Here is a 19,037-nt window from a genome sequence, read left to right as displayed (position 1 = left end):
GACCTTTTCACTTCACTTGCCTGTTGATATGGACTTTTTCACATTTTAGCTGTGCACCCAGTGTGTGTTCATAAGTTACATGACAGGAGTAAATTTGTTACTCCTGGAAAATGCTGGACTGATGTGTATACTTAATTCTGGGTTCTCTTTTTTAAAAAAATGAGGAGAGTTAGAACACATAATCATTGAAAACCATTTTTAAAATCATTTATTTTAAAGAGGTTGGATGTTGCTTCCCCATTAAGAGTCAATCAGTGGTTGCTGGTTGTGTTTCTGCACCTTTCTATCTGTGGAGAGCTGGGCTCATATCCAGAAGGATCCCATGATGTTGCACAGAAAACAATGCTTTGACAAAAAAGGGACTACATAATAACCTTAAAATGTTAGAGGAGAATCTTCGACCAAGATCTTCTATATTCTCCACCAGAAGGAAAAGATAACAGATCTCTTTGCATTATCACTGGATTATTGTCGAATCATTTGGACAACCTGAGGCTGTTATTCCAAAGAATCTTCCAGTTTTGAAGCATAAAGTGCAATAGAAATCACAGTCAAACACAGCTTTGGTCTATGTGCTGTTCTGTGGCCTGAACTGGGGCAGTGTATCCATTTCATGTTGAACCATGGGAATTTGTAAAAAAGTGAAAATTCTCAGCACCACCACGTTCTGCATGTGAACCTGTGACCAAAGGTGCAGGCTCCATATCCAGTGTTTTCATACCAGTTCCCTTGGGTAGACTGCATGCTGCTTTTATTATTTCCATATTCTCTTCATTGCTGTGTTTCCAAGTGTGGTTTCATGCTGCTCTCCTGCAAGTCTGCCCCGTTGATTGGGATGTCTGTAGATGGGAGCAGCTGCTCAGTGGAACCAGAGCTGGAGTGACAAATCAGAACCTCATGGGCAGAACTGATTCAATTTCTCATGCCACTTGAGAGAGACAGTGGTGGCACTGCAATGCACATTTCCCTTCCTGTCACTGAATGGATATCATGGTTACTAAAGGCTGATAAAGACTTCAAATTGAAGAACATACATTATATAAATTAATGGTGTGCTTATGAATGAATTAGTAACAGTACACTCTCCCATACCTGCTTAAGTTAGAAGATTCAGGGATGAGGTTTTTTCTGTGGGAATACACTCACTGAAATACTCATGTTTCTGTGGGTTTGCACCCATGCTTTGAGAATAAACAAGGTTTTGCTGTGCCCTTTATGACAGGGATTAAGCTGCAACTTGGAAGGGATGGATAGAGAATATGATATATTGCTTGTGCTACATGATATTAAATACTTTTAAACACTGCAGGCAAGACAGCAGAGAAGAGACATTTAATCAAAGCCCCTTTCTTTCTCTGGGCAGTGGAAAACAACCAGGAAAGGACCATGTACGTGTTAACTTTTACAAATTAAAATTTGTAAAAGGAGTGGTGCACACTGGAAGAGGGACTGGATTGACTAGACTGAGATCACAAAGCCCTTGACAGAATTAAAAATGGAAGCTAAATCTGATTTTATTTGCAGTAAGAAATTATTTTCATTGTGGTATTGCAGCTTCATTCCCCTCTTAATTCTGGGAGCAGGTGCAAACTCTATCAAATGGCAACTCAGACTGGTCCCTGCCACAATTTCTGTATTGGAGCATTGGATGATACTGCTGCCTAAAGATAACAAAATTTATAGATAACTGCAGCTGCAGAAAAGGAGCAGCAGAATTAATAATGAAAAGAAGTAGATGTAATAATTTTGAAGGTCAGTTAGAGCCTTGCCTGCTGGAGTAAGGCTAAAACACAAACTCACTGAACACCTTTCCTTTGTGGATCTAGAAGTGTGTTTCTTCTGGCTCATCCTGACTTGGAGCTTTTGTCTTTTCCCTGCTTTAGTGACCTGTTATCACTTTTCCTGCTGATGCAGAACCTGTATTAGAGGAACTTATTTTTTTCCACTCTGGAGAAATTAAGTGATCTTTTTGGCCTACATAAAGCCTCTAAAATCAGTTTTCATTTCTTGGTTGAAGGTGTTTTTAGGCTCCCTGAATATAACACTCTAAGGGAAGGGACTCCCATCTGCTGCTTTCCCTCCACCTCTGAATTATTTACCTGCTTGAGCCCTGTGTGTGTTTTGGGGTCTCTCTGGAGCATTGTTTACAGGACTTCTGACAGAGCTTTAGAACATGGAACCAGTCTAGCTGTCAGAAGTGCTGCCTTGGGGCTGAGTGCTCCCCTGGAAGTGGATGTGGCTGCATGCCATAGGTTGCCTTCATTTCTGCCTGGTGATCCCATTTGTTTGTGTACAGAAAGACAACTTGTTTTATTTTGGATTACAATTCCCCCTAATTGCACTCTGTGGTATTTGTGATGGTTTTATTTTACATTCAATCAGAATGCTGTAATAAAAAGCCACCTTGACAATAAAAAGAAATAAAATGAAATGTGTTTGTTTATTGGAGCTTGAGCAGAGGCATACTTCTGAGTGAATTAGTGAGCAGGCCTCAGGGAGTAACTGCATTAAAGTGGTGGAAGTGAAGCAGGGCTGTTCTGTATCATGTGTGCTGAGTATCAGCTCTGGGCAAAGCAAGCTGTCTCTAGTCCATGCCCAAATCAGAGGCAGGTAAAGGCATAAAAAATAATGTAAACTAGAGCAGTGAAAATGAACATTACTATGGATAGACCTAAAAAGTTATCATAAACATACACTGATTCTTTTAACTTTTATTCTTAAACTTCATTTTTTGCTTTGTTTCAGTATGGAAGAGAAGAGAGCGACTGGGCAATGGTGGTACCATGAAGGTGGCAGAGTCCAGAGCCTCCAGACACACGTGACATCTGAACAGTGACAAATTCTGTAGCTGCCAGTGTGTAGCATAGTCCCAGTATCAATTTGCTCCCTAGGATGATTGTTTCCACAATCTGGCAAACGTGAACACAATCGTTTTGATTTCTGCTGTAATCCTCTTGGTAGAAGCCTGTCTTCTTGGTAGAGGTGCTAAATGTTAGCAATAGAACTTTCCCAATGGTTTTCTTAGTGCCTCCTTATATACAGTCTGGAAACTTGTAAAATGCTCTTCAACTGCTCTTCAGCCTGGTTTGTTTACTGCCTCCACCCACAGAGGATGTTGCCTGTTAGCTGCCCACAGGGTTCTGTTGACATTATTCTGCCTTTTGCTCTGTGTTTGGGAAGCAAATTTAGCCATACACTCCATCCTTTCTTACTCTGCTGCTATGGGAGATTCCTGAGTTTGCCTAGCCTGTTAGATGCCCTCCTACTCTGTCCAATAACTCTGTTCTTTAGCCCAAAATTCTGCAGGATGGTTCCTGTTGGCATCTTGCCCTTCCCTCTGTGGGGATTTGCAGTGCCTGCTAGGGCAGTGCATTTCTCTCTGAGAGTTGAGTACATCCTCCTAGGCATGATCTAAAAGGCTGTGTCAGGCTTTTAAAAATGAGATAAAAGTTCCCCTTTGGCCTAGCAGAGCTGGGCTCTGCAGACACAGTGTTGCCTTACAGGTGAGTGTCTAGAAAAATGAGATTAGACGACTTTGGCTGTGAAAATTGAACCATTCTTCAAAGAAGCCAAACGTTTGGATTGAGGAGTTTCTTCCATCACCCACTCACATAATTTAGATCACAAAAATGTTTTCCTTGTCCCTTTCACATACTTGCTGTATTCAGCCTCCATTGCCACATGTACTGCAGAAGGGCCTTCCCATTAAGGAGCAAGCAGTGTTGTCAGCAGAACGTGTCTGGAAGGAAAGAGGCTTCATTCAAACCCTGATTTCATTCTGGGTAAGCACATAATTCATAGACTGCTGCTTTCTCACATGCAGCCTTGATTCTTTGGAAGCAATACAGAGCATGTAGGCCACAGTTGGGGAAGTAACTTCTGCAAATGTTCACCAACGACCATCCTGCAATATTTATTAGCTCTCTCCTCCTGCACACAGCTTTGTTGAACAGCTTTAAGATACCTCTTGCCAAAAAGGATAACCATATTCTCTAGCAATGTTCCAAAGTGCTACTTCAGTATAAAACTGGCGGAACTTTATTGACACTTTATTGGAGTCCTATAAGAAGTAGAAGTGAAACATTTCTTGTTCTAGTTTGCAGTAGAGATGCACCAGTATTAAGGGAAACATTTAGCACTTTAATTTTTTTAAGACCAACAGTATCTCTCTCTTTTGTAGTTACTGGCATTTGTTAACATAGTTTAAAAAGTAAAATATAATTTCTAGTGGACCATCCATGCCTTATGCAGCTGTTAAAGAGCAGCCTTATGGTTTCCTGTTCATTTTTGGTCACATTCTGAAGACCACTCCTTAGCCATCACTTTCTTCTGCTCTCTCAGATGATTTTTCCTGTCTTTGACTGCAGCCCAATATGATCTTTTAATGAAGAACAGTTGAAGGTTCTCTCTGACAATGTAACTGTTGTTAAAAATTGACGGATAATTTTTTCTTTAGTCTACAACTGCAAGCAAAAATGTTGTTTCACTCATAGTAGCCATAGTGTTGTGACGTTTGAATTTGTATCCTGTGCTGGTCTTTGTTCAGTATCTTACTATGTGTTATAAGCTGCTGGTAGTCTTTCCTTTTATTTAACTGGTAGTCTTTGCTTTTATTCAATTAGATGGCTGGAACATAAACATGGGGAATAGGTCAAGGTGCAACATGGGGTAGAGAGTTTTATCCAATGAGACCAGTATTGAAATCAAAGTGTGCCTTTAACCGGAGTGTGGAGTGGAGCTCTCCGAAGATTCTGTAATGAGCAGCCATTTGTGGCTTACTGGTACTGAACAATCTATTCCTTCCCTTAAGTTCATCTTTGATTTATCAGCAAACAGAAGAGTGAAAATATCTAAGTTCGGGTACATGGCAAAGTGGTTGTGCAATACCTGAACATCTCAGCTTTGACAGAGCTGATAAATGATACCACATATCAGAAATCCCCGTGAAGGCCTCAGTATACCAGCAGCAATCTGTTCACTAGGCAGAATGAATAAGGACCAGTTAGAAAAATTACTTTACTGAAATGTAAACCTGGAAGTTGTTAAATTGGTTAAGTTGTTAAATTGGTTGCCAGTTATTTAACATGAACCAGGTGGTTTCATTTGTTGTGTTTTGCACCGTTTCCTGCACTGACCAGACAGACACTTCTGTTTTTTCTGCTTATGGAGACTCAAAATGAGGAGATTTGGTAGTGGAATGACCCACAGAAATGAGTGGTCTTTTCTCCCAGGGAAGAATGAAAACGTGGAGTTGGGTGTGTGTTAATTGTTGTCTTTAACATCTTGGATACTTGCCTTGCTCTGTCTGTGTCAGCTCAAGGCCATGCTTGTTTCCAAGTGGAATCCAGGGGAATAGGTTTTAGATTTTAAACTTTGAAACCTAACTAAGAGAGCTGACAGATCAGTATAGTACAGGAAATTGTTCTGATGTTGCCTGCTGTCCTACTCTGAATTGTGGCAGTGCATTTTATCCCATTAACCAAAGGAAAGAAATAACATGTGTAAATAACAGTCAGTATTTGGTATTGCATTCTCCTTGTTTTCACTTGTGAAATTTAGGAGGGAGCTGTGGTATTCCCTGAGCGAGTAACAGATTGTAAAAGAACATCTGCACATCTTTTCTCCATGTGCCCTATTTGTTTAATTGCAACAGATTTACATAGAAAGAGTATGGTACATCATAACTAGGCAATTATCCATTCTTCATCACTTAGTTATGGTTCTGGTAATTGATCATTTAAGACATAAGATAGTCTAACATTAGGAAAATTTGAAACTGTTCAAAAAAGATCAACAAATTAATATTGTTGTGTGATATTTGCATAATTGGCTGCGATTATTTAATGTTTAATTGGGTTGATCAAATGAGATTCAGCCTTTCACATGCTTATGTTTTACAAACACTGTACTTTAAAATGATAATACTGAAATCTAATTTTCATATGTTCTTTCTTCTCTGCATTCTTTTGATTATTATTTTCAGTATTGAGCATGTCCTTAATCTTAAGTTTGGTTAGCATGATTCATGACTAAGAAAAAAGTCCTTCAAATAACAGGATTTTCATGAAACTGGCATTTCGTGCAAGTTGTTCTGGTGCCAAGAATTACGGTTCCAGCAACTGGCATTATTTAACCAAATTGTTAACTGCAGTGAGGGCAAATTCCTTGAGAATGGCAGGGACAGAGCCAGGTGAGGATGCTGATAAGGGTTCCTGGGGTAGATGACCTGGTCAGGCCAGAGCAGGGCAAAGCAAACAGGATTTTTCTGGGCTATAGAAGGGAAGAGTGGTAAGACAAAAGCAAGGTAGTGAGATCTCTGCCCAGCCATTGTTTACACCTGTTCAACTGTCTCAAGCCAAAATCAGTTATCAGCCACTCCTCCTCTTTGTACATAACCTCTTGTTGGGTTTGCCCAATTCAACACAGAGATACCACAGATCCTTTCCTGTGTATTAGTTTTATTATTTATCCTCAGGCGTGAGGAATGGTAATTCGGAAAAATGTGATATTTGAAAGTCATTTGGAGTGCAAGTTATTTGAAATGTCTGTCTTCCAAGAGGTAGACATAAAAACAGCTTGGACTGATCTCAGAGCTGCTTAATTAGAGGAGGAGCCCTCTTGAATTCAGGGGGAGGTAGAGGAGCTCAGAAGCTTTCTCAGGTGGTTCTGTCTTGCAGAAACAGATTTGCTGTCCTTCTACGATCAGAGTGATCAAGGTATGAACATGGAGTCTTTTAAACTTTGCACCTTTTATAAAAATTTTGTTTTTCATTTTAGAGTTCTGATGCAGTGTTGCTGAACTGTTGTCTTACACTATCACATTGCAGTTGCTTAAACATACTTATTCTTTATGTAATCACCTTCTTTGTGTATGCCAAACCCCCTGGTCACAGTGACTTGGTCACCACTAGAATTGTGATCATTTTGGGTGACATAACTGCACCCTGCTTGTGCTAAACTGAGTGCTGAGTGCTGGCAGCAAAGACCAGAGCAGTGAGTGGAAAATCTGCTGTGTCAGGAAGAGGAGCAAGAGTGAAAATGAAAATACCCCTCAGGCCAGTGAGGCAGGAGGGCAGCAGCACATCACATCCACTCTTGGTGAGTCCACTGAGGGACCACCACAACTCTAGCAGGATCAGAGACTGATGTTGGGATTTAAGTTGGTATTAATGCTCTTCACCTGCTCAAACACCTCCATCTGTGCCTACATTTTCAGCTTGGGCCCCTGTATCTTCACTGAAAGCTGCAGCACTTTCATATCTTGTAAAACAGTGGAATATTTGGTCAAACAGCTGATGCTCCAAACCATCTAACAGGTCACTGGTGGATTCTCTTTTTGTATTAAGCCCAGTGGTGGACTGGAGCTGCAAGCAGGAGATAAACACAACATTAACACTATTTCCTAGTCCAGAATGTTCACAAAGGGTGGATCTGTTCTCTTTGTCTCCTGGACTCCTTTGGCCACTGGGTGACAAAATACAGAAAGTTCTTTGCCATAATGAGGACAAGTTACCGTTTCATCTGAAGCTGTTTACAGACAATTTCTGTAGGAAAGCCAGAAGTCCCAACCTACTTGAGCTTTGAGGCATTTAGGAGGGTGCAGAAGTGGTTACTGAAATTGTAGTGGGAAGTTAGCAGCCTAGGGTGGGAGAAATAAACACCTCTGAAGGGTCTCTGTTTTCTCAAATGCTGAAAGTTAACTGGGTATTTTACAAGAATCTGAAGCATATAAAAGCAGTAAAGGACAGATGTGTGAAAAAGTACTGGATAAACTAAAGGAAACTCTACCTCATTCTTCTCTAAAGGTTTTTAGAAGCACAATTAAGAGCTCCTAATGGCATTGTTACGTAGTGACCATCTGGCGTGAGAGAAGCACTATATTTGTGTGTCTGTACATCCTGTAAGAACTGTATTTTGCTGGCAGTAGAAACAGTCTATACTATTTGCAGTTTTCCTTCATCAGATCTGTATTCAAATGTTCTGTATTCAAATTCAGTGTTTCTGTCTCCAATAAAGGAATTTAATTGGCACCTGTTTGTGGCATGTTACGAAATCATTGGTGTTGAGTGCAGCTAACTAAGTGTAATTATCCCAGAGATGGGAGCTGCTATGAAATAAATTCTTGAAGGTTGGACTAAAAGAAAAAATAAAATGTGGATGAAGTGTGGCATGCAAGAACAGCAAAGCAAGGCTGCAGTGGCAGACATGCACCTACCCTGCCAAGCCTGCAGGCTGAGCCAGTTCTCTCACTTACAGTAAAATGCTGGACAAATTAAGCAAGAAAAGTGCCTACCTGCTAACCATGAAGGAGTTTTTAATATGCCAGGACTGTGTAGCAGTGATTGAATGCAGCTCCCATTCTCAGGGTTTGGGGGTGATGAAGTCAAGGGAGAGAATGCCAGAAAACAGCTTTATACTTGGAGCACTTACTTCACAGGACATTTTTGAACAGTCATTACTCCCAAATATTTTAACCAGTGGGGAGCCTTTTGAAGATGGAAAGTACTGAAAATGAGTTTCATTAAAATCTTGACATTTGCCATATGTGGTGGCTATATTTTCAAAAAAACTTTATGTAGTCCCCCTTTCCAGGGAAGGGAATACTGCGATTAAAGATAGTGCTGATCCATGCTTTGGGAAATTAAGCATCAGGGTACATTTTCCACCTGGATTGGTTCTCAGTGATTCCAGAGAAAGCTGACACAAGACACTTTAAGGAAGCTGTAGATAGGTAAGTATGATTAATAACTGAGAGTTATTAATTAGTGCTGGGAGAATGAGCCTAATATGTCAGAATAGAATCTGACTTTTTTCCTGTGTAGTAATAAGTTGAGGACTGATCATACAAGGTGCTGAGTGGGCTTCAGGGACCTTTTTTAAAATCCTTTTTGTTTTTCCTCCCATTTGAAACATCTCAGCAGCTGGCAGTAGCTCTGTCCAGTAAAGCACTTGCAGCATCACCACCAGCACTGGGTTGCAGGGGCTGCAGAGTAACAATTCTGAGGGCTTTGATCCAGGATACAAACTTGTAAAGTTGATGTGACCAGAAAAAACCAAACCCATAGTTTTAAAATCATACAGTGAGAGGGCAAAGCAGAAAGCAAATAACCTGCACAATACTACATAAGTAATATAATATTTTAAGTTCTCTTGCGCAGGGATAGAATGTAAGAAAATAAAGATGGTGCAGAAGGTGGTCTCACACCTGAGGAGTTGCAGCTGCATAATCAGCAAAGATTAGGAACAGGCCACAGCTGTGTCCAGTAAGAAGGTGAGTGCTACAAAAGAGTGGATTAGGTGGGTGAGGAGAGAGTTGGAATTTGTTGGTTGTGCTGTGAGGAGCTGCACATGAGAAATCACTGAGAAGGTATGGGAGCTTTGCAATAAGATGACAACAGTGTCTGAGTTAACTTGTGTGAATAAGGCATGTTTAGACATTCACAGCATAGAAGACACAGCCTTTCAAAGACAAAGCTGATTAAATACTGATTGGCTGTGTGGGATCTGTTAAGTAGCACTGTGAGAATGCCCAGAACAGACCTGCCATCCTCAGAACACAGCAAATGTTCATTCAGGATCTGCCCGCAGGCAGATGTAGGCAAAGCCCTGATCTGGGTGTGCAGCTGAGGCTGTGGCAGGGTCTGGAGCTGTGTGCTCTGCAGGGTTGTTATGTGTGAGGGAGTTGATTTTATATCTGCCCTTTATAGGTGTGCAAATTGAATACCTGTGGGGAGGCTGCCACTGCCAGAAACCCCATCCCCTGTAAAACAGCTATGCCAGCTCTGACACTCCTTGTGACAGGGCTGGAATTCATCTACTGTGTCACACCAGTCCTGTGGGGGTACCAGCTGTGGGTTTCTCTGGGGCTGCATTGAAGGCACCTGAGAAGGCAGTTCCTGTTCACACTCAGGTGTTTATGATTTCTTATCAGTAAAACAGTCTCACTGCTGTGAGGCCACGGGAAGGAGAAAGGACATGCCCAGGTGCCCAGCACAGGGAGAGCAGGGCTGGTCTCGTCCCCACAGCAGCATTTGTGTGAAGGACCTGCAGCCAGTCAGAAATCAGCCCCTATGACACATCAGGATTTATATCCCAGGTGCCAGACACTTTTATTATGGCTCTTAAACTTTAATGCACCAGACCTTGCTTAAGTCATTGCTGAATTCTGGGTTAATTTTTTTTTTTAACCTTCCTTTAGCTCATACAAACCTTGTGAGTGAAGTCTGTAATATTTGCTTTACTGTGAAGTCCCAGGTTGGATAAGAAAGGACCTTTTGAAGGTTTTGTGTCATGAGGGCATGTCTGAAAACTGACTAGAGCAGACAGTGAAAAATATGCCCATCTGTTCAGGAAACCTTAGTGCTTTAACATTTGCAGAAAAATGTCACAGATCAGCCTGCTGTCCTAGGATTTGTTACCTCTTGGGATGGGGTTCTGACTATCCTGTTGTTCTGGATCCTCCTAAGAATCACATTGCTTTAAATGCTTAAAACCTTCATACCATCCCCACCCTCCACTGCAGAATCTATCCTTGTATCATACAAAGGACAGAAAATCTGGGAAGTTTGTCAGGTGTTCGTATTCCTGTCTTAGAAGTGCACTCCCACAAATACCAGCCTGTAAGCATAACCCATAGCACAGGTACCCTTTGCTGCTCCCTCCTTTTGCAGGTAGAATATTTTTATGGCTAAGGTTAAGGTTAGAAAGGTTTTAAGGTTAGAAATCCTCTCTAATCCCTTTTCCATGCAGGGGAAGGAGTGGATAAATCACTCAGCAATGGGGACAGATCCCACTTGTGCTCGGTTTGTTGTGATCAGAATTTTACTTTGTTTACTTTGCTGTCAGGTGGCTGCAATCACCTCACAGTTCCCCTTGCAAAGCCATTATTTGGCTGGTGGAGAGGTGCTTGGAGGGACACCCTGCCCTGCTGAGAGAAATGACATTTCCTTGGGCTCTCTTTGGTGTCTCCATCATCCATTGGTGTCTCTGTCCTGGCTGGGAGGCGCTGGTGGCTGCTCTCAGGTGAGTCTCTAATCAAAAACCCTTCTGATTTCTCAAGGGCCTCTCAGACTGCTGCGTTTGTAGGCTCTGTGTGTTGGGGTGGGAAGCAAAGAGAGCTGTGCTGTGTGTGTTTTCCTCAGGACAAAAGAAACACAGTTTTGGGGATGTGGGCTTTCCTTGTATTGCACACTGGAAGAATTCTGTCTGAGGAACCTTTTGGTCCCATCACATTGCTGAAATGAGGCTTCTTTTTAAAAAAGAAGTTGAAGACACTATTACCTACCTTGGCTGCCTGTATTTTTGATGTCATGGAAGGAATCCAGTGAGACCCCAAGTGCTGCATTTTTTCCCTTCTGCAGTGTGACTTCCTAAAGAGGCACAACTTATATATTTAATTTTTTTACTTCAGGGAATCCAGATTGCAATCTGCCAGCCTGGGCAGAGGCTTATTTAACAATATGTGCATGAAAGCCTTGTAACTGAGACTGGTATTGTGCATATGGGCCATCAGCAATCAGCACAGTTTTAGGTCAGGTGGCTGTCTGGTTTGGAGAGGTAATTGCTGTTGAGTTCCTACCTTGCAATTTCTTACATCTCCTGGGGTGAATCTTAGAGCCGGATGGTTCCCCTTTGGCTCTCAGGGTCACTTGGGACATTCCCTTATGGTATATCTGAGTGGCACAAAGGAAGACTCCTTATTCCACATTTCCTTCATATTTCAACAGCAACAAAACATCAAAATCTGTGTTATTTACCCATTTTTGCATGCCTGTAATATTGACAAGCTTTTTAGTACTAAGATAACACAACCCAGGTGTTTTTAAGAGAGGCGTCAATAAGCGAAAGTTTCAGCCTGAAAAAAGGGAAAGTTCCCCCAGTTCTAAAGGATAAGATCATATTAAAACTCCAACCTTATTTTCTGAACACGTGCATGTCCCTGCCAAGCCTCACAGCCTCTTTATGGCAACTTTTTCCTGGAAAGAGAAAGTAGCATGAACAAGGCTTTATTATCTGTTACTGCAATTTAAGCAGCATGAAGGAGAGCCAATGTTTGACTCAATGAAACTCTCATCAAATTAGATTTGAAGTTCAGGGCAAAATTAATCTGCTGTAGAGTTGTTTAACCTGTTTTTTTCTCTGAGAAAACAGATATCATCAGGAAAAATAATTTTGTGTTTGTGTAGAGCTGGTAGCCAGAAAGTGTTATGGTTTTCATTTTAAAAAATAAAAGTAATTCAGGGAAAAAATAACATTATGACCCCCAGATAATCAGTAATCAACCAAGAATATTGTAACAGTTACTACTTCATTCAGTCATCAAATGATAAGTTTGAGATCTTTCACAACAAAACTGAAAATCAAACTGCAATTACAGTAAATTGCAAAAACCAGGATGGCTTGTAATGATTTATTTTTAAAACACACTGCTTCTCTTGGTGTGCATAATACACACTTCTCTGCAACCCATAATGTAAGTTTATCAGAGAAGTGATTTTCTTTAGGGAAAAATGACAAGCAATCTGGAAAGGAAGGGAAGATCAGCACCTTCCTGTGCCTTGGAGCAGGACAGGTGACCTGTGGGGGTACCAGCTGTGGGTTTCTCTAAGTCTGGATTGAAGGCACCTGAGACAGTAGTTCATGTTCACACTCAGGTGTTTTTTATTTCTTATCAGTCAAACAGTCTCACTGCTGTGAGTTCAGCAGCTTTTCATTAGAAGGCACAAAATGGCCAACAATCTCCTTTTACAAGGGCTTTTCAGACTAAACTGTCCAGTTAAGAACTGACACCTGGATTATTTTCCCTTTTAACCCAGTAACTGACCCCACAGAGCTGCAATGCAGATTTTTCTGCCCAATTACAAAATGCCACCCAAACCCATGGAGAAGGAGGAAGAAGCAGCATGAAGAAGAAACCCAGGATGACATCCTGTGCCCTCCATCTTGCTTCCATCCACAGCATACTAAAAATCCCAAAAACCTAAATTTCTCACCAAGTGACACACCTACACTGCTCTCTATAATCTATTTCACACTTTTGTGGATTCCAGTCTATCTTGAAGTCTGGGAAACTTTCTCCATGGATGAGGGTCAGAGTCAGTGCTGCCCTGGGGGTCAGGGTGCCCCAGAGCAGACAGAGGAATATTCCCTGTGCCCTGGGTTCCCACAGTGACCCTCCTAGCTGCTGTTTCCAGCTGTAAAAGGGGGTAACAGCTCCCTGCAGACAGAGGTGGATGCATGGCAGGCTGGGTGATCCATGAGCAGAGCCAGATGGACCTGAATTCAGATTCCATCATGGATGCCTTCTCCACATTAATTTGTAATAGCAGGCTTATTTTTCAATTAAACCTTGTGATCACATCTCTGCCAAGTTCAGTGTTGCTTCCAGTTTCAGTAAAACTTCACAAGCTGGAGCACTGCCTACAGCTGACAGTGACATTTAAATGCGAGAAAAATCAAGCTCATGCATGGCCAAGCCTTCTAGAATTCCTTGTCAGCCTACAGTATGGATTCTGGCTTAAACAAATAAACACCCAGCTCATTTTCACCTAACCTTGGGAGAGTTTGCATTGCCTAAACGTTCTGCTCCCAGCCCCAGGTGACACCTTCTGGGATTCTGAGCGTTCAGAAGCAAATTAATGATGCCAGCAGCAGGTATCTGGGCACAGAGCTATGGTTTATTGCAGAATAATGTCCATTTTAATCCCTTCTCCTTTGTGCCTGGGGACCAAACACAGCTTGAACCTCAGGGGAGGAAGGCAAGCTGCAAGGAAGGCTTTGGAGTCTGTTCCAGAAATTCAGGTTTCTAGTGCCCGTAATTTTTCCATGTGCACTTTTCCTAGTTGAGCACCAGCTGTTTTGCAAATGCAAAGATCTTTTATGTCACTGACCAGCACAAAAGAATCCACACAGGTGAGACTTGAGGCATTTACTGTGTTCAGCTTTGTGATCTTGACCCAAGCCCACACAATGGGGAAGCCCTGCAGACATCTGTGGAAAAACCACTTTAGTTATTGCTTCAGAGAGAAAGGATGGGCTGAGCTGCAGTTCAGGGACTTACCCAAAACCTTCCAGCTCCAGAACTGCCTGCCTGCATGTGCAGCTGGAGCTGCAGGAGCCCTTTGGTGCCTGTCACTGTCATATTCTCTGAAATATCCTCTTTGCCAGGATTTCTTCTCCTGGGAAGATGAGAAGCCTCAGAAAAGAATGAAAACAATAATTATCTGATTGCTTCTCCCTGTTTTGCTGCTTTGGAATGTGGTCTGGAGATTGTTTACCAACTGGTCATTGATTGGTTTCATGTGAATTGTTTTAACTTAAAGACCAATCATGTCCAGCTGTGTCAAGGCTCTGGGGAGTCACAAATTTTCATTATTATCTTGTTAAACCATCTGTCTGTATCCTTTCTCTATTCCTTAGTATAGTTTCAATATAGCATTCTTTAACATAATATAATGTAAGAAAATAATAAATTAGCCTTCTAAGAACACGGAGTCAAATTCATCAATTCCTCCTTTATCCTGGGGACCCTGAAAACACCACAGGAGCCTGAGTGTGTTGGTGAAGAAAGAATTGGGGATTGTGGCTCTTGCCTGGCTCTGCTCACTGTGCCTGCTCAAGGAGGTTATTCCATGGCTGCCTTCTTGCTCCTTTATGTGTCACCACACGTGTCCAACTGACCAGATAATTAATCTCTGGGTGTGCAAGATGTGGGGAAGTGGCTGAGACAGAGTTGGGGTATTTTCAGGGTCCCCAGGACAAAGGAGAATGGAGGATCTCACTCCATGTTCTTAGAAGGCTAATTTATTATTTTAGATACTTATATTATATTAAAGAATACTATACTAAAACTATACTAAGGAACAGAGAAAGGATCCTTACAGAAGGCTTAACAAGATACCAATTAAAAACTTGTGACTGCTTCCGGAGTCCCAACACAGCCTAACAGTTATTGGTCATTAATTTAAAAAAATTCACAAGAAATTAATCAAACAATAACCTGTTGGTAAACAATCTCCAGACCACATTCCAAAGCAGAAAACACAGGAGAAGCAATCAGATAATTATTGTTTTCATTTCTCTCTGAGGCTTCTCAGCTTCCCAGGGGAAGAAATCCTGGTGAAGGGATTTTTCAGAAAATGTGACAGTGACACAGAGCGAGACCCGTGCTTGGCCTCTTCTTTCCTGCTCACCAGTGAATTATTTTTGTTGCTTAAACACACAACGCAATGGCTTGAAAGAAAAAGGCGAGAAAAAGGATCAGAAAGGTTCTTCTGTGACCTCCACTGTGGAAGCAAGAGCTGGCATCTGCCCTGGAGCCCCTGCAGTCAGTGTCTATTACATCCGTGTCTGTCTTGTTCTTGCTTTTGCTTTTCCAGGTTAATGCGATTTTAAAGTGCCTGAACTGCAGGAGCATTTGTTCCCTGATGGAACACTGAACTCCCAACTTTTCTTCCTTCAGCTTGCACCTAAAACCTGCCTTGTCTCCAGCAATCATGTTGTGAGCCCTCTGATCTCCACAGGCAGGATGACTCCAGGTTCTTTATCACAATTCTAACTCTCTAAGCAAATTATTCCTTTCACTTGAGATGCCTGCTTGGCTCTTCTACCTGAAGAAAGACATCCATGGAGGGCTGTGTGCTGTTGTCTCCTCCCCTAGAAATTGCAGAAGAAAGGATGAAAGAAGTTAATTTCTGTGTACAAAAGAAAAACAGGATAACCTTGCACATTTTAAGCTCACAACACAACAGCCACAAAGAGAACAGCAAAGCCTCTGTGAGGATTTTTAGACCTGCTATACATAATCAGCCTTCAGCCCTGCTTACAACCCAAGTGTGACATTGTGCAAGTGCTTAGGGCCATTCCATCAGTGCCCACAGAGCGCTGCAGATCTGCCACTGGAGCTGCATTTGCTGTTTGTACAGTAAAGCCATACCTGGCCACAGCCCCACACAGGAAAAGTTGTACAAGGAAATGCACTTTTTTGGCTTTTTTTCTTCTTTTTTTCCTTGCAAGAACAACGGAGTCATTTGGGGCTTTGGCTGGCACAGCTATGCTGGGGAAATCACAAAAATCACAATTCACCATGCTCCTAGCTGGCATGGCTGTTAGCAGAAGTTTGGAACAGAGTCCCAGTCTCACAGGGCTCTCCCAGCTCAGGAAGAACAGATTGCCTTTAAACTCACTGATCCCAGGCAGCTCGGGCCTTTGGTGCTTTCCTGACAGCCCTGGGAGCTTGTGTGAGCTAGAGCAGGCTTTGCAGAGCTTTTCTAATGTTCTGTGATTTGTTTCAAACCAGAATATCCTTCCTTCATCCCTAAGTGCTCCTACCATGTTCCTTTCTGGAGCAGACTGCAGTACTTCTCCAGAAGGTCATTTGTAACCATTTTTGCTTTAACCCATAACCAATTATTTATCTGATACCAGAATTTGGAATAGGTTGGGAAATTGGATCTTGTTCTGGTAACCTTCCAGGCTTTAAATGTGGCGTAGGAAAAAAAACAGGTCAACCCTCCAAACAAAAAAATATTATCCTTCCATGGCCATACAGTACCCTGTCCTCTTAAAAAAAAAAAAAAAAAAAAGGCAAAACCAAATACAGAGAACAGAGGTTGTGTATTTCAACATTAAAACTTCTATATTTGTCCTGCCAAGAAACACAACAGTATTAATTAATTTTGTACTTATTTAAAAGTTTTAGTACTATGTTCCTTCCAAACCAAATAAAAACCAATATAAAATTCCTCTTATACTGAAATAATGTACAAAGGGGAGCATTTGGGACAGTCTACCTAAGAGTGGAGCACAAGCACCATCCACTTAACCTCCGAAGTGCTACCTTGTAAATTTATTTTCTTGTACCACATTCTCTGTTTTTTCATCACTACTCCCCAGGTTATTCCCCAGCAGCATTCAGAGTCATAACAAAATAATTTTTAATTCTTTGCTGGTTGGATTTCAGCTAAGTCCAGCCTTTCTGATGCTGTGTTCAGTGATGTTTTCCTGGTGGAAAGACGTGGGGTGGGGCTGCTGCTCCTGAGCCCTCTGTGCTTGTCTGCCAGGGAGGAGGATTGGCCAAGCGCCTTTGTGAGGATGTACTGGCTGTCTGCCAGAGCCAATGTGTGGTGTCCTGAACACATCCCTGCCCTCCAGGGTCTCCTCATCCCACTGGGGTCCTGTCTAAAGACCACCACTCTTGCCTTGGCTAGAAGTAGCAGCCACTTAGAGACTGGGATAAAGACTGGGACAAATTTTCCCTGCAGATCCCCAGTGAAGCTGCTTTTGGTGTTTATAGAAATGCACCAAGTGCAGGTGAATGCTCACACCTGCCTTGTCCCTTGTATTGCTGCAGTTCCAGCTGTGGGTGGGTGGGATCTGCCCCTGATGCAGCTGTGCTCACACCTGCCCTGCTCCTGGCACTGCTGCAGGGAACAGGTAAGGAGCTGGGGATGGAGCAGGGTCAGAGCTTGGAGAGGCTCAGCCTCAGGCAAACGTGAGCCAGGCCATGTTGTCCTAACACATTTTGGGAGATAAAAGTGGTCTCCTACCTTCCAGGCAGCAGTGAATCATTATCTGGGCTACAGGATATAAAACTGAGGGAATCCAAGAGACTCAAGGAGAACACACCTGAATTTGAATGATTTATTTTTTTTTTTAATTTCTTGCTCCCCTTTCTGTTATTTATGAGGAAAACCAGTTTCATTCATTTGCAAAAAGCAAGGAGTCATTACCTGACTTACTATACCTGCCTTATTATGTGCTGATTATACAGTTTAAGTTGACTTTTGAATCACTAATAAAGCCTAACCCAAAATCATAAGCAAGGTTTTAGAACCCTTCAAAACAACCTTGAAAATCCTAAGGATATTTTGCTAAATAAACCCAACATCTGTCTTCCTTGGCTTCACTGTTTTTAAACTGCTTGATACAAGTATTTCACCTTTCATCTCCATCATATGTGCTAAAAAATTATGTTTAAAAATAATTTGTTCCCTTCTAGGGCATGTAGAGCTTTAGAAAAAAAGGTAGCAGGTATTATGGAGCTTGCAACAAACACAGCTCTTTACACTGTATCAGGGATATTTTTTTTTTCCTAGGAGTTTGAAGATATCCCAAGTTTATGGCGGCAGACATTTTGAAGTGTTGCTCATCTTTTTTGTCATCTTTACCCTCTCCTGTTCTCAGGAATCTTTGCAGCCAGATCTATTGGAAACATCACAGATTTAGACAACATGGTCCTGGTCTTTGCAGCTTGTGTACAGCAGCACTTTGTTTAGTGTTTTCAGATCTCCTCCCATCAGTTCTCCTAACTTTGTCCCCACTACAAACCTTTGCATTTTTGTGAAAAGATTGCAACAGCTGCTTAAAGTGAGAAGCAGAAATTAACAGCATCATCCTCAGTGCTAACAATTAGCATCCCTTCAGATACATTCGAAAGTTGTGAGTGAGACTCAGAAAAGATACAGCTTTTGCTGCTGTCATGGGATTCTACCTACCCTAGGCTCTTGATAGTATTTCCAGAGTTTTTGTGCTGTTGGGGATGGTTTGTAAATTATTTTATATTGTGCAGGGAAGTCCCAAGACCTTTGACAAGAAAATGACCTTTGGCTTCACATTGATGCCCTGTTACAAACCAAATCCTCCTCCCAGCAGTGGCAGTGCTGCCCACTGCTCTGTTCCTCAGCTTTTTGGAGTGCTTCTGGGCTGGAAGGAGCCAAGGAAAATGGAAGGGGAAGATGCTTGCCTTGGGGATTACTCCCTTCTTCCACATCATCTGCTCACAGTTGCAAAGGGGGTACAGCCAGTGCTGGGACTGCAAAGTGTGTAGAGACCAGCCTGTGTCAGATATAAACACCAGAGAGAGATTCATGCCATAATATTTCCGGGCAAAATTAATTACATAATTACAAATATTACGGGAAAGGTGGTTCTCACAATATTTCCAAGTTGAAAAAATTAGCTAGGGACACATCCCGAATGTATGGGTGTATTTTCTGTAAAACAGCAAGGCTTTAAGCATCAACTGAGAGTGTAATTGT

At 41.9% G+C, this 19,037-nt stretch overlaps 1 protein-coding gene and 2 long non-coding RNA genes across 7 annotated transcripts in view; 2 read left to right on the top strand and 1 right to left on the bottom strand.

Moving 5' to 3' along the window:
• The window catches only part of BCAT1 (branched chain amino acid transaminase 1), a 54,142-nt gene extending 46,108 nt beyond the window's left edge, over positions 1 to 8,034 (top strand). For all 4 annotated transcript variants that reach the window (XM_064734537.1, XM_064734546.1, XM_064734521.1 and 1 more), the window contains one exon: positions 2,746 to 8,034. In XM_064734537.1, coding sequence (XP_064590607.1) covers positions 2,746 to 2,787 — 42 coding nt within the window. In that variant the 3' untranslated portion in view covers positions 2,788 to 8,034. The remainder of the gene's footprint in view (positions 1 to 2,745) is intronic.
• Positions 8,035 to 9,307: 1,273 nt separating this feature from the next.
• On the top strand, positions 9,308 to 17,539 carry LOC135456274 (uncharacterized). Of its 2 annotated transcripts, none has more exons than XR_010442491.1 (3): positions 9,308 to 9,367; positions 10,846 to 11,022; positions 15,378 to 17,539. It is a non-coding gene; the product is annotated as an uncharacterized LOC135456274 (long non-coding RNA). The 2 variants fall into 2 exon arrangements; XR_010442492.1 differs by lacking the exon at positions 9,308 to 9,367 and adding an exon at positions 9,932 to 10,096.
• Positions 10,821 to 14,159, bottom strand: LOC135456280 (uncharacterized). Its single transcript, XR_010442494.1, has 5 exons — positions 14,060 to 14,159; positions 11,913 to 11,975; positions 11,579 to 11,672; positions 11,285 to 11,369; positions 10,821 to 11,088 (listed from the first exon to the last, which is right to left on the bottom strand). It is a non-coding gene; the product is annotated as an uncharacterized LOC135456280 (long non-coding RNA).
• Positions 17,540 to 19,037: the final 1,498 nt, after the last annotated feature.

This window comes from Zonotrichia leucophrys, chromosome 1A (assembly GCF_028769735.1).
Source record: "Zonotrichia leucophrys gambelii isolate GWCS_2022_RI chromosome 1A, RI_Zleu_2.0, whole genome shotgun sequence".
NCBI classification, from domain to species: domain Eukaryota; kingdom Metazoa; phylum Chordata; class Aves; order Passeriformes; family Passerellidae; genus Zonotrichia; species Zonotrichia leucophrys.
The sequence above is the reverse complement of the archived record's forward strand: the minus strand, read 5'-3'. Positions and strand labels throughout refer to the sequence as shown.